General features: G+C 34.4%; 1 protein-coding gene across 14 annotated transcripts in view; it reads left to right on the plus strand.

The window, feature by feature from the left end:
- ATP11B (ATPase phospholipid transporting 11B (putative)) overlaps positions 1 to 15602 on the plus strand; it is a 115375-nt gene that overhangs the window by 72929 nt on the left and 26844 nt on the right. For 12 of the 14 annotated variants that reach the window (XR_014077176.1, XR_014077178.1, XR_014077177.1 and 9 more), the window contains 6 exons: positions 1881 to 2034; positions 3413 to 3515; positions 5668 to 5813; positions 7029 to 7088; positions 8632 to 8759; positions 10285 to 10423. Coding sequence is in view for 9 of the 14 variants with exons in the window: in XM_081571105.1 (XP_081427231.1) it covers positions 1881 to 2034; positions 3413 to 3515; positions 5668 to 5813; positions 7029 to 7088; positions 8632 to 8759; positions 10285 to 10423 (730 nt within the window). In the remaining 5 variants the exon portion in view is untranslated. The remainder of the gene's footprint in view (positions 1 to 1880; positions 2035 to 3412; positions 3516 to 5667; positions 5814 to 7028; positions 7089 to 8631; positions 8760 to 10284; positions 10424 to 15602) is intronic. The other 2 variants (XR_014077180.1, XR_014077179.1) reach the window with 1 other exon arrangement.

The following is a 15602-nucleotide window of genomic DNA, read 5'->3' on the forward strand; positions in this document are numbered from 1 at the left end:
GGAAGTATACATTTTTTTAAGTTTATATTGTAAATGTTAATTGCTTTCCACTTATTAGTTATACAGTGCAACACTATAGTTACTAGGCATATTATGAAGACATCATTTTAACTTACAGAAAAGATTTAAGTATTAGGAGACTGAAAATCATCAGTATGTTTAGTTTTCATAACTTGTTGCTCATTAAATAGTCTTCTCACTTATCATTTAAAATTTGAGGGAATAGCTGCTATGGAAAATGGTATGGAAGAAATTTTAAATAGAACTACCATGTAATCCAACAATTTCACTCCTGAGTATTTATACAAAGGAAATGAAGTCACTGTCTCAGAGAGATCCACACTCTCATGTTCACTGCAGCATTATTCACTATAGCCAAGAATGGCAACGACCTAAATATCCATTAAATGTGTGTTTGGACAGTGAAAATGTGATGTTCCTTCCACACATGAAAGAATATTATTCACCCATAAAAGAGAAGGAAATCTTGCTTTTTGTGATAACATGGATGGATCTTGACAGCATTATGCTGAGTAAAATAAGTCAGACAGAAACAAATACTTATATGTGAAATCTAAAAAAACCAATGATAGAATGGTGGTTGCCAGGAGCTGGGCTGTGGGGGAGATGGGGAGGTGATAGTCTGTGGTACAAACTTCCAGCTTATAAATAAGATGAATAAGTTCTGGGGATCTAATGTACAGTATGGTGGCTATAATTAACAGTACTGTATTATACATTTGAAAATTGTAAAGAGAGTAGCTCTCAAATCTTATCACCACAGACAAAAAAAAGTTTTTACATGAAAGGATGGAGTTGTTAATTAACCTTATTGTAGTAATCATTTTTGCAGTATATATGTGTATCAGATCATGTATACCTTAAACTTACATATATGTCAATAATATCTCAATAAAGCTGAGAAAAAAAATAAAATGAAAATGTATGGATGTGTCTCAGTAGCAGTCCTGCTATACTGTGAACCCAGTGGTACACTAGTATTTTCCTTTTGCTGAATTGAACACAGTGCTACTCTGAGTGCTGGCCTTCAGCTGCATAAGAAGCTTGCTCCAGAATGTAAATCTATACATGGCTTCTTTCACTGAGAAATTCTTATTACCAAAGGGGGAGTAGGGTGAAGCAGCTGAACAAAATAGTGTGCTCAGTAATATACTTTATTTACATACTGATGTGATAACATACTTATTATGATAACATACTTGTTTTCTCTTTCTTGTCACAAATAGTTCCCTCAACTGCAAATAATTAGACCATGTTTTGAAATAGTCCTCAGTATAGTGTATGCCCACAAGGGGGGTGTTATCCATTTTCCACCATTGTAATACCTGGCATTGCAGTCCATTGTAGGGTTAAATATCAAGAGACAGTTGATGGTTTCTTCATTCCTTGCCTTGCTACTTAAATATACAGTGAATCTAGCTTGTAAATTTTCCTGAACATTCTTGATTTCCTTGTAATTTTTTAAAATTAGAACTTGCTAAATATATAGCTAGTTATATTTTTATTTTCCAAGATTTTTTATACAGTTTAGGAGAATATCCTCAAATTATGTGTCACAGTTCACATTTTAGAAAATATAGTTTCTGTTTCTGTGTGTGTGTATATATATATATATATATCAATTCATTGTAAAATCGAATATCATCTATTTTACTCTTCATATCAGTCACTCTCAGTTCTACTTAATCTTAACTTTCAAATGGTAGAACTCTATTCCCTGACATGTCAGTATCGTAACGGTGAAGTCTATGGGTGAATGATCCATTTTTCAGTAAAAATCTTTTGTTTACTAAATGAATGTAAATAATATGGCTTTCTACATGTCTTACAGAGAATATCATCATTTTCTCTTTTTTTAGGATTAGAGAGGATCATGTGATTCAGCATGGTCTGGTGGTAGATGGGACCAGTCTGTCTCTTGCACTCAGGGAGCATGAAAAGCTGTTTATGGACGTTTGTAGAAATTGTTCAGCTGTAATGTGCTGTCGTATGGCACCACTACAGAAAGCAAAGGTATGTTTATTTCATAACAAGCCCCATAGAGATACCTTGATTTAAAAGTATTCTTTAATATTACTGCCTTCACCTAGTTCTATTTGGTGATATACAGTATATGAATCTTAACCAGGAGTCAGTCACTTCTCATAATATGAATTTTAACCATATACATTAGGCCTTTGGAAATTTCACAGTAAATATTGAAGTTTCAATTATTCATAATAACATAGAAATAGATCATTGTAACCTAGAAATGGGAGAAGGCAATGGCAACCCACTCCAGTACTCTTGCCTGGAAAATCCCAGGGACGGGGGAGCCTGGTGGGCTGCCATCTATGGGGTCGCACAGAGTCGGACACGACTGAAGCGACTTAGCAGCAGCAGCAGCAACCTAGAAATGACCATGTGATAGATAGCAGTTTGTGATATTCCTGAGATACAAATTTGAACTGTGATAACAAGTCTCACAAGTTCGTTACTTAACTGGTGAAGGAGCCTGTAAGACTTCAGTTCATCTGCACCTCTAGGTCATCATGTTTATCTTTGCTTATTCTTGCATTCTCATGAATTGATAATTCTCTGTTAAAAATGACTGTTAAGTGCTAAATAGAAATTTAATAAGGAGTTAAAAAGCCAATTAATTGTGATATGAAACTGTAGTTAGGAAATATTTAATGTTCAGCTATGATTCAAGTGAAAACCTATACAAATATTTTTTGTAACTGAAGCCTTCACAAGTGTATGCTTTGAAATATGCATCTAAACATATTATTTTGCATATAGAGCTAATAAACTATACATCCAGTATTTTTGGCTTCGTGGAGTTTTATTACAGTGCCTATTTTATTATTATAACCTATATACCCCAGTCTGTGGACATTAAACTGGAGACAAAACAGACCTAATGCCTAAATTCTTTAGAAAGTACATTCAAGTATTCCAAAGAAACCTTTCTTTAGATTTTATTGAACTTAATTCTGATGGCTTTTTAAATTTTTAAGAAACTTTATTACAAGAGCAAATAATTATCTTCTGTATCAAATGAAAATAATTTCTTGAGAGAAAAAAATTGCCTGACAAAGTTCAATTAATTGTAGTTAATTTTTTACACAGTTATTATTAGGCTTTTTACAAATTTAAGCTGTGTTTAACAGATTCTTACATCCCATCATAAAATCCAAAGACCACGGTCTGTTTTGCTGTCATTTCTGCAAGACATTCCTAATGTCTTAATGGAGACATCCCTCAAACAATGAACCCCAGTGCATATTACTGTCCAATATAAAACTAATTTTTTTCATTACTGTTCTTACAACAGATCATTTCAGATAAATTGATAGAAATACCAGAAAATTGAAATTTTATTATAATTAATGAGTTGTGTGTCTTTCAGGTAATAAGACTGATAAAAATCTCACCTGAGAAGCCAATAACATTGGCTATTGGCGATGGTGCTAACGATGTAAGCATGATACAAGAAGCACATGTTGGCATAGGTGATTAATATTTTTTCTTTGAACTTGTAAAGTTGGTATAATTATTTGATGATGAATTTTCCTTTTGTAGAATAAAGTACAATGTCACATATACGAATGAAAACTAAATGCAGTGGTGTAATATATCACATCATATTTCTGACAGAAACCTATTGTTATTAAGCCCAATATTTAGGATTTTTAAAAAATATTTATTTGGCTGCCCTGGGTCTTAGTTGCAGCTTGGGGGATATAGTTACCTGACCAGGGATTGAACCCAGGCCCTTTGTTTTGGGAATGTGGCGTCTTAGCCACCTGGACCACAGGGAAGCTGCAGGATGTTTTAATTGTAAATTTTCAAGGAAATTACTACTACTAGTGAATTTTATCTTCGCCAGTTCTTCTTCCCAGTAAAGTTAGTTTAGTTTTACATGCAATTTTGTACCTTTTTAAATACTTTTGCACAGTATTTTTATCACTTTTAAATTCTAAGTTCATGATATATATAATTATTCTTATTTTAGAATATTAATATTATTTACTTTATCCATTTGTCTAAAGATTTTGGAATGTATTTTAAAGATAATTTTAGAGACAGGAAGTTATACCAAACTCTAAAATTTCAAGTAACTTTCTAATTTAATAACCTTTATGCTAATTTTTTTCTATTGTTGCCTAAAATTTTTATTAAATTCAGAATACTAAAATAATTTTATTATATTTATATTACCATTTCCCACTTAAACCATATTTTGACCTGTCTTCCTCAGTAATTTTATTGAGGAAGCAAAAGAGAGGAGTACAGGTTTTTGTTGAAAGATAAAATTTTAGAGTTAAAAAAGAAGATAGTCCTTGCTCTGGAGTTGCCTGTGTAATGAGTACTGATCGGGTCCCGTATTTGCAGTGTATCCCTCAAATCAACTCATTCCTCTTTGGGATAATTAACTCTTCATTTTGAAAACTTCACTTTCTTTATATTGTTTATACTGTTGTTTCCCAGAAATCTTCATGATAATTTGATAACTTACTGTATCATATGTTAGAGTATAAAAAACTACAGTACTTGTAACAGTTTGATTTTATCAATAATATGATAACAGCCAGACCAGTGAACAGAATCAATTCAGAACACCTGGAAATTTAGTATGTAACAAAGGAGATGTTACAAATAAGTAGAGAAACAAATTATTTGATTTAATAAAACACTGATAAAACTAGTTATTTGGGGGAAAAAAGTGAGTCCCTTTCCATTGCTTATAGTGAAACATTCCAGATGGATTAGGATTTAAATAATTTTTGAAGGCCATAAAAAATAATAGACTTCAGTGAATAATCCTGTTATTTGAGGTATGGAAGGATCTTTTAAATACAAAACCAAAGAAAGCAAGGAACTGAAAAGGAAAAAGATCAACATGTGTGACAGAAGTAAATACTTTCCATAAAAAAATTTTAAAGACAAACTAGTAAAGAATATTTGTAAAATAGATGATAGTCTTAGTAATCATATTATGTGAGGTCTGAAATTAAGGAGAATAAGAAAAACACTCTAGTAGAAATCTCCCTAATAATCAAAAAGTAAGTTAAAATTACCTGTCAGATTGGCAAAAAAAACCCTGAAATTGACAAGGGTATAGACCTCCCAGGTAGCATTGTGGTTAAAGAACTCCCCTGCCAATGCAGGAGATGCAAGAGATGGGGGTTCAATCCCTGGATCAGGAAGATGCCCTAGAGTAGGAATCGGCAACCCTAGAGTAGGAATCGGCAACCCACTCCAGTGTTCTTGCCTGGAGAATCCCAGGGACAGGGGAGCCTGGTGGGCTGCCATCTATGGGGTCGCACAGAGTCGGACACGACTTAGCAGCAGCAGCAGCTTCATTAGAATAAAAAAAGTTCTTAGATCCTGAACTTTTAATATTTTATATCAATTTTATTTTATTCTAATCTTTGAACATTGATGTTACATGCCTAGTGTATGTTACAGCTTTGTATTAATTACATATTTGATATAAGTAGAACAACCTTTTGGGAATCTATTGTCTACTATAATTTAGGATATAGTGATCCTAAATCCAGGTTCAGCTGCTGCAGATAACTAAGATATTTGCACACATATCTTAAAATTTACATTTACCAATTATCAGTGAACTAACCTTTTTTGTCCACTGTATTACAGGAATCATGGGTAAAGAAGGAAGACAAGCTGCAAGGAACAGTGACTATGCAATAGCTAGATTTAAATTTCTCTCCAAATTGCTTCTTGTTCATGGTCATTTTTATTATATTAGAATAGCTACCCTTGTACAGTATTTTTTTTATAAGGTGAGTTTTATGGAGATTTTCTAGAGTTAATTGCTAACAGTATTTGAGGTTTCAGTTTAAGGAATGTTATTAATATTACCATACAAATTAGTCTGAAAATTTTTTCTATAAGTATAAATAATAGTCTATGGAATATACTTTTATTATTTTATCATATATCTAATGTGTACTCACAGAAAGCAAATCAGTGGTTGCCTGAGGCCAAGGGTGTGGGTGATAGACTTGACTAGAAAAGTATATGGGAGAACTTTGCTTGACAGAAAACTTCTTTAACTTGATTGTGGTGGCGGTTACATGGATGTATGAATTTGTCAGGACACATCAAAATTCACACTTATTTTATTCTATGCAAATTAGAACATGATTAGTTTGATTTTTTTATTGTTATTTTGTCCTGAACCAAAAGTAAGTTTTAATTTTATCTCTAATATTATGATTTTAAGCAGAAGTTCTTAATCTTTTGTGGGCCATTAATGACTGGTAGTCTAGTAGTATAAACTACTCAGTATAGGGATTTTAGATGCATAAAATAAAATGCATAGAATTACAGGGAAGCCAATTATGTTGAAATATTGTTCTATCTCTTGACCCTTTGGGCAAAGATAGAATTATTTGGAACCAATGTTAAGCGCCTCTGAATACCAAGATATTTACTATATCAGAGTGTTCTGTGTTGCATGTATTTCTATAATTAGTATCTGCAGCCCAATGAAAGAATGCAGGTAGATTGATTGCATAATGCTAATAGACGATGTTGGCAGTTTTTTCTTAGCTTATTATAACAACTTTTGCTGTGACCTAAGGCTTTTGAAATGGAAAGAGATTTTGATCACTACATTTATTGTATTTTAAATATTTTTGCATTTTAAAGTAATTTTAGCCCTAAACTTTAAGTAAACCTTCCTAATTGTATTGTGTATGAAAAGTATTGAATAATAGTTACAAATTCAAAATTATCATATTGTTTGGCAATGATAGAAGTCAAAGGTATTTTCACTCTGACATTTGCAGTGCTGCATAGACTACTTTTAGGCATTTTTTAATAAAATGGGATTCTTATTTTCCTATTTTGTATGGACAAGTTCTTATGGGCAGATCTGCTTACCATATCAACTAAGATTATTTTCTGGACTCTTTAATAAAAGTCATTTTTAGAAATCATTTCTCATTTAGACTTAAATATTTCAATTATTTCCATTTAATCTTGTTTTTCAGAATGTGTGCTTTATCACACCCCAATTTTTATATCAGTTCTACTGTTTGTTTTCTCAACAAGTAAGTAAATAGAGTCTTTTGTTTTATCCTTTTAGATAAAGAGTAGAGTATGTGTGTTCAGGTTTTGTTAAATACTTGGAGGGACATTTTCCATTTTTCCTAGTCCTACAGATAACTAGCTAGACATAGCTTTTCTTATAGTATATTTAATTAGCTTAGCATCAATATTTCTTTTTTCTGATTTTCAGTTTGAAGTGAGTGTGAATACCAAAAAATATTTTAACTGTGGATGCTTTTTTTAAAAAATAGATATTATTACTCTTAATAGCTTATGAGAGGACTTTGCTAACTATTTTCAACTTATGTCTAGTATTTCTATAAAATTCATATCAAGCTAGGCCACATAATTATTGAAAGATTACATCATTATTTATTTTTTGACTCACAGAATTTTTTTTAGATTTGGAAGAAACATAGTGATTTATTTCAGGGATGACATACAGGTTTCACCTCAGAAGGTAAATAATTAAATGGAGGTTCCAGGAGTGCTATATTGGAAAGGGTTCTGAAGCTATATGGCTATATGTTCAGAGGGAAAACTTTGTAATAGGTTAACAGTAGCTATAATGAACACTTGATGGGTCTTTTCTTTGTATGCATGTCACATAGAGAAGGAAACTGAAATCCATAGGGATTAAGTAACTTGCCCAAGATTGCATAGCTAAGTTAATAACTAAACCATGCTTGGACCTATTACTTCTGACTACTTGAGCACCCTTCTCACATACCATACTCAACATCTCTCATTGATCAAGACATTTGTTCTAATTTATTGAAATTTTTAATTATCCTAGGTTTTGGGGTTTTTTTAATGAGTTTTTTTCTACCCTTAATCACCGTTTTCTCCTTTGTTTACAACCTAGAACTCTAAATTTGAGATATCTACTTGGACACTGATTGCTAGTAAAAATGTTTTACTTGGGTGAAATGAAGAATGCTGTGAGAGCTTGTGACAAGAAGACTTAACCTATTTTGATTGGGTTTTCAGGGAATTTATAGTAATCTGAGAGACAGTATCAATGCTAATAAAAGCTATATGTGAAGAATAGGCAAAATGCTAAGCACTTAGTACGAACAGTAGCACATATAACTGTTTAGAAGAAGCAACTATGATCAGGAATTTGAGCCAATGTTTATAAGTTTCACGGATCATGGATTAAAGAAAGTGTAGGACTTAGGTGGGAAGACAAAGCTATGAAAGCAAAACTGTATGTGTAGCATATCAAAGGAATAATAACAAGCCTAGGATACATGTAAGAGAATTGTGTAAAATTACATCACAATGATCAAATTAGAATATCTTGAAATATAGATCCATCTGACTGTAATGGCAGAATCACATGACATAACAAAATATTCCAATTTCCACAAAGAATATAAATGTAGAAACATGTCTATATAAGAAACAAATTAGACTTACTAAAATGGATTCAGTGTAAACTGAAAATAAGTAATTTTTATGATGCTTCTTTGTAATTATATGAATAAGTATAATAGTAATGTAGTCCAGAGTCTACAAATTCCTACAAATTTCTCTTTCTAGACACTATATGACAGCGTGTACCTGACTTTATACAACATTTGTTTTACATCCCTGCCTATTCTGGTATATAGTCTGTTGGAACAACATATAGACCCTCATGTATTACAGAACAAGCCCACCCTCTATCGGTAAGTGTTTCCCAATATTAAATGTCCATACCACCTCTTGCAGCAAGTAATACATTATATATCAATAGTTACCCATTTTTAAAAGTATCTTAAGAATAAGCAAGTATATCGGGCAATTTCTTGGTGATTAATGTCTTACTAAGGGAAGTACTTAAGTTTTCGTATGGTTTATAGTTGTTGAACATTGAAGAGAATATTTGAATGATTTTTCCAATGTTTTTAGGAATGAGTAGTTTCGTCCTAGGAATGCATTGAGCAGTTGCATAATTTGCACTTACTGTTTTAAACCAATAATATTCTGTTTGATGGGCACACACAAAAGTTATTCATTACTTAGTTGTCTCTAGAGTTCCTAAAAAATAGTTCATGTTCTAGCCCTGCCGAATTTATGGGTAGTAATTGATGCAAAATGCAAAGTTGAGGCCATTAAATCCCATCCCTTGCCCTCTGGGTTATTCCTTTCTCAGAACCAAGTAATCATAGATATATGGACTCAACTCAGGACTAGCTTATGATTCTCACATTAACTTGACCTTTATGCTTATAGAGATACTCAGTTATCCAGAAATGGCAGTAACTTACCTTGATTTCCCAGGATGTCTGGGGCTGGGCTTGACCCAAGATTGTGCTTAGTTGCTTAGTCATGTCTGACTCTTTGCAACCCCATGGGCTGTAGCCTGCCAGGCTCCTCTGTCCATGGGGATTCTCCAGGCCAGAATACTGGAGTGGGTTGCCATGCCCCCCTCTAGAGTATCTTCCCAACCCAGGGATTGAACCCAGGTCTCCCGCATTGCAGGCGGATTCTTTATCATCTGATCCACCAAGGAAGCCCAAGAATACTGGAGTGTGTAGCTTATCCCTTCTCCAGGAGATCTTCCCGGCCCATGAATTGAACCAGGGTCTCCTTCATTGCAGGCAGATTCTTCAGCAGCTGAGCTACCGAAGCCCTGACCCAAGATGGGCATAGACTTTTCTTCTCATAATAGCTGTTGATAGACATGAACTCAGTTAGGAACCTCAGTGCTGAACCTAGCTCACATGACTCCACCATAAAGAAATAATCATGGCTGAGTTATAACAGAATATAACAGAATTTGACAAAGAGGGAATTCCCATGCAGTCCAGTGGTTAGGATTCTGGGCTTTCACCACTAGGGGGCCAGGTTCAATCTCTGGTCAGGAAACTAAGATCCCATAAGGCACACATTATGGCCCCAAAAAAGTAATAGCAAAGAACTAGCAACTCTACACAATTAAACTGAAGAATTATGGCCATGTCATATTTCCTTATCAGATGAGAAACTGTATTTGAATATGTTACAAGAATTATAAGCTATTACACAGCTGTATGATTTACAAGCAGTGGTTTGTAAATTAGGTTTTGTTCTTTCTGCTAAAATTGGTTAGCAATTTTAAATTAAAAAGCCATCTTGTTTTTTAATTATCAAATTGTAATAATTATTTAGTAGGTAAATAATAAGTTCTAATGTATTCTTTTTTTCTCTTCCTTTTTTTTAAATTTGCAGAGACATAAGTAAAAACCGTCAATTAAGCCTGAAAACATTTCTTTATTGGACCATCTTGGGTTTCAGTCATGCCTTTATTTTCTTTTTTGGATCCTATTTTCTCATAGGGAAAGATACATCTCTACTTGGAAATGGCCAGGTAAAATACACAGTTTTTTACAGAATGTTTTTAATAATTAATGTAGTTTGGCTTTTGATAACTTTCTGTCATAAAAAATAAAGTAAAATTACATTTAAGTTATAAAGTTGTATATATTAAAATGCAATTCTTAAAAGGTTTTAACTTATTTTTAATCAAATTTCATACAAATGAAAATTAAAACAGAAAGGCAATGCAGTGTAATTTTAATGTGAAACTCAAGTTACCTAAGTAGTTTTGCTTATTCAAAAATTAATTCATATAAGGGAATATATTCATGCCACTGCATGCTGTTCACTTCAAGATTGTGTTTTAATAGTAGCTACTGTTTATTTAGTACTTAATATTGTGCTCAGTGCTTTACATGCTGCATTTCCATTAATCCTCACAGTAATTCTGTTGGAAAGATACTATTACTTGGCTTTTTCAAATGAGAAATAGAGAAAATGTCTAGGGTTTTGCTTTTAAGTGGGATGAATTTTTTTTTTTTTTTGGTGTGCTTAAAAAGTGGCTGCTGTACTCTTAAGTGCACACCAGGAATCCTGAAGCTGTCAAGTTACAGTTTAGAATGGCCAGATTTCTGAAATGTAAAACTGGAAAGGAGTACCACACAGTATTGTTGCTTCTGTGTCCTGACTGAAATGCTCATGTTGAGAGATTCTTTGCAGAACTAGGCCTCTCTTTGTAGGCTTAACTAGATAGGTTAGGAGGAAAAGAAATGACAACTGTAGTCCTGTGATAGACTGAAAATACTTGTCACCTTTAGTTTCTGTTTTCTGTTGGCAATACTGAAGAACTCCAAAATGTATTTGCATTTGGGAGAATATGAAGTTTTATCTGTGCAACAAACATTTATTGAGGACCAGCCATTCCCATGTATTATACTAGTGCCTGGATTTATCAGAGGAACTAACACACTCGATTATGGAGCTTAGAGTCTTGTGAGAGATACTGGAAATGAGCAATTGAAATAACCTAATATTCAAGAGCATAAAGGAAATGGATTTCAATTTTAGAGTGGCTTTAACCATGCAAATCCCTTTAGGATGTAGAATAGGAACATATATGTTATTGCCACTTTTGAGGACATACTTAGCCAGTTTTAGACAAACACATGAATCTAGTTTGTGTAGCATGAATGTTACAGCACTTCCCCCAAGTAATTGAATTTTATTGAATTTTTTTCTCTGTGCCAGGTATATTCCATGTATTGACTTACTAAATTGTAACAACAATCCTATGTGAGGGAAATATATGTTACTTTTTTCATATTAGTAAAGTAATCTCAGGTTAAGAAACTTGCCTCAAGTCAATATAGTAAATAAATTGCAAGGGTATAATTCAATATTATATAATTGATATATTATATTCTATATTATATAGAATATTATATTCTATATTATACAGTATAGATTTGTATAATGTCAAAGTCTGTATGCTTTGCCATGATCCTAAATTCTGTTGAGAAACAATTATTAGCCTGGTATATTTCTATGCAGTATTACCACTTGTGCAAGGACCATCAAATATATATATGTATATATATATATATATTTGCCTGTTCTAGGTCTTGGTTGCTCACAGGCTTTCTTTAGTTGCATTGAGCAGGGGCTACTCTTTAGCTGCAGTGCACAGGCTTCTCATTGTGGTGGCTTCTCTTGTTGCAAAACAGGGGCTCTAGAGTGTGGTCTTAGCAGTTGTGGCCCATGAGCTTAGTTGTGTCTTCGCATGTGGGATCTTCCTGGACTGGGAATCGAGCCTGTGTCCCTGCATAGGCAGACAGATTCCTAACCAATGAATCACCAGGGAAGTTCAGTCATCAAATATATAGATATATGGGTGAGCATGCCCAAATTTCCACCCGAAATACTGGGCTAAAAACGAGACAGAATAAAGAGGGGGAAAAGTTAAGAAAAAAGGAAGATGTCATTGGATAAAAAGGAAGTTAGAGAGATCTCTTTTGTGCTAGTTACTTTTCTTCTGATTTTGAAATACTATATTGGAAAAATATACAAAAATAAAAAATAAAACCACCTGTTCTCCTTGTACCCAGGTGTAATTATTCCTATCATTTTTACATATTTCTCCTATTATTTTTTCATTAACCTCAGAATTTATATCCTCTTATTTCTCAATAACCTTTTCATCATTTTCCCCTTAATATTACCTCAGTGATTTTTCCTGTTATTAAAAATGCTTCAAAAATATTTTTTTCATACCTACATAATATTACATGGCATAAATTATTTAAAAATATTACAGTTTCGATTTGCTTCTACTTTTTAGTGACTTTTAAAATTAAATCTTGAGTATGCTTTATATGAAAGAAAAGATCTTAATGAAAGGTAAATTGTTGTTGGCCCTTTGGTATAAAAGCTTTTTTTTCTTTTACCACTTGTTAACTACCATTTTTTAAACTCAAATTGTATATCATTAACTTCCTTCCCCTTTTAGCCTACCAGTTCTATCACTCAGATATATACCACTAGAAATTAATCTACCACTCCCTGCCACATACAGTGGGAAAGAGGCATATGTTACAGTCAGTCAGATTGGGTTTACATCCTAGCACCTGAAGTTATCATTTGAGTGATTTGGGATGAATTAGTTAACCTCTCTGAGACTCCGTTTCCTCCATCAAAATTAGGAGCTTAATTACTTACCTGACAGAATGTGGTCCACTGGAGAAGGGCATGGCAAACCACTTCAGTATTCTTGCCTTGAGAACCCCATGAACAGTATTGAAAAGGCAAAAAGATAAGACACTGAAAGATGAACTCCCCAGGTTGGTAGGTGCCCAATATGCTACTGGAGATCAGTGGAGAAATAACTCCAGAAAGAATGATGGGATGGAGCCAAAGCAAAAACAATACCCAGCTGGGGATGTGACTGGTGATAGAAGCAAAGTCCAATGCTGTAAAGAGCAATATTGCATAGGAACCTGGAATGTTAGGTCCATGAATCAAGGCAAATTGGAAATGGTCAAACAGGAGATGGCATGAGTGAACGTCGACATTCTAGGAATCAGCGAACTAAGATGGACTGGAATGGGTGAATTTAACTCAGATGACCTACTACTGTGGGCAGGAATCCCTTAGAAGATATGGAGTAGCCATCATGGTCAACAAAAGTGTCTGAAGTGCAGTACTTGGATGCAATCTCAAAAATGACAGAATGATCTCTGTTCGTTTCCAAGGCAAACCATTCAATATCACAGTAATCCAAGTCTATGCCCCGACCAGTAACACTGAAGAAGATGAACTTCAACGGTTCTATGAAGACCTACAAGACCTTCTAGAACTAACACCCAAAAAAGATGTCCTTTTCATGATAGGGGACTGGAATGCAAAAGTAGGAAGTCAGGAAACACCTGGCATAACAGGCAAATTTGGCCTTGGAGTACAGAATGAAGCAGGGCAAAGGCTAATAGAGTCTTGCCAAGAACACACTGGTCATAGCAAACACCCACTTCCAACAACACAAGAGAAGACTCTACACATGGACATCACCAGATGGTCAACACCGAAATCAGATTGACTATATTCTTTGCAGCCAAAGATGGAGAAGCTCTATACAGTCAGCAAAAACAAGACCAGGAGCAGACTGTGACTCAGATCATGAACTCCTTATTGCCAAATTCAGACTTAATAAATTGAAGAAAGTAGGGAAAAACCACTAGACCATTCAGGTATGACCTAAATCAAATCCCTTATGATTATACAGTGGAAGTGACAAATAGATTTAAGGGACTAGATCTGATAGAGTGCCTGATGAACTATGGACATAGGTTCGTGACATTGTACAGGAGACAGGGATCAAGACCATCCCCATGGAAAAGAAATGCAAAAAGGCAACATGGCTGTCTGAGGAGGACTTACAAATAGCTGTGAAAAGAAGAGAAGCAAAAACCAAAGGAGAAAAGGAAAGATACTCCCATCTGAATGCAGAGTTCCAAAGAATAGCAAGGAGAGATAAAAAAGCCTTTCTCAACGATCAGTGCAAAGAAGTAGAGGAAAACAACAGATTGGGAAAGACTAGAGATCTCTTCAAGAAAATTAGAGATACCAAGGGAACATTTCATGCAAAGATGGGCTCGATAAAGGACAGAAATGGTATGGACCTAACAGAAGCAGAAGATATTAAGAAGAGGTGGCAAGAATACACAGAAAAACTGTCCAAAAAAGATCTTAACGACCCAGATAATCATGAAGGTGTGATCACTCACCTAGAGTCAGACATCCTGGAGCGTGAAGTCCAGTGGGCCTTAGAAAGCATCACTATGAACAAAGCTAGTGGAGGTGATGGAATTCTAGTTGAGCTATTTCAAATCATGAAAGATGAGGCTCTGAAAGTGCTGCACTCAATATGCCAGCAAATCTGGAAATCTCAGCAGTGGCCACAGGACTGGAAAAGGTCAGTTTTCATTCCAATCCCGAAGAAAGGCAATGCCAAAGAATGTTCAAACTACCGCACAATTACACTCATCTCACATGCTAGTAAACTAATGCTCAAAATTCTCCAAGCCAGGCTTCAGCAATACATGAACCGTGAACTTCCAGATGTTGAAGCTGGTTTTAGAAAAGGCAGAAGAACCAGAAATCAAATTGCCAATATCTGCTGGGTCATCGAAAAAGCAAGAGAGTTCCAGAAAAACATCTATTTCTGCTTTATTGACTATGCCAAAGCCTTTGTGTGGATCACAATAAACTGTGGAAAATTCTGAAAGAGATAGGAATACCAGACCATCTGACCTGTCTCTTGAGATACCTGTACGCAGTTCAGGAAGCAACATCTAGAACTGGACATGGAACAACAGACTGGTTCCAAATAGGAAAAGGAGTACGTCAAGGCTGTATATTGTCACCCTGCTTGTTTAACGTATATGCAGAGTACATCATGAGAAACACTGGGCTAGAAGAAACACAAGCTGGAATCAAGATTGCTGGGAGAAATATCAATAACCGCAGATATGCAGATGACACCTCTTTTATGGCAGAAAGCGAAGAAGAACTAGAGAGCCTCTTGATGAAAGCGAAAGAGGAGAGTGAAAACGTTGGCTTAAAGCTCAACATTCAGAAAACTAAGATCATGGCATCTGGTCCCATCACTTCATGGCAAATAGATGTGGAAACAGTGTCAGACTTTATTTTGGGGGGCTCCAAAATCACTGCTGATGGTG

The sequence above is a fragment of the Giraffa tippelskirchi genome, chromosome 2 (assembly GCF_054371585.1).
Source record: "Giraffa tippelskirchi isolate mGirTip1 chromosome 2, T2T-mGirTip1v1.2.pri, whole genome shotgun sequence".
NCBI lineage: Eukaryota > Metazoa > Chordata > Mammalia > Artiodactyla > Giraffidae > Giraffa > Giraffa tippelskirchi.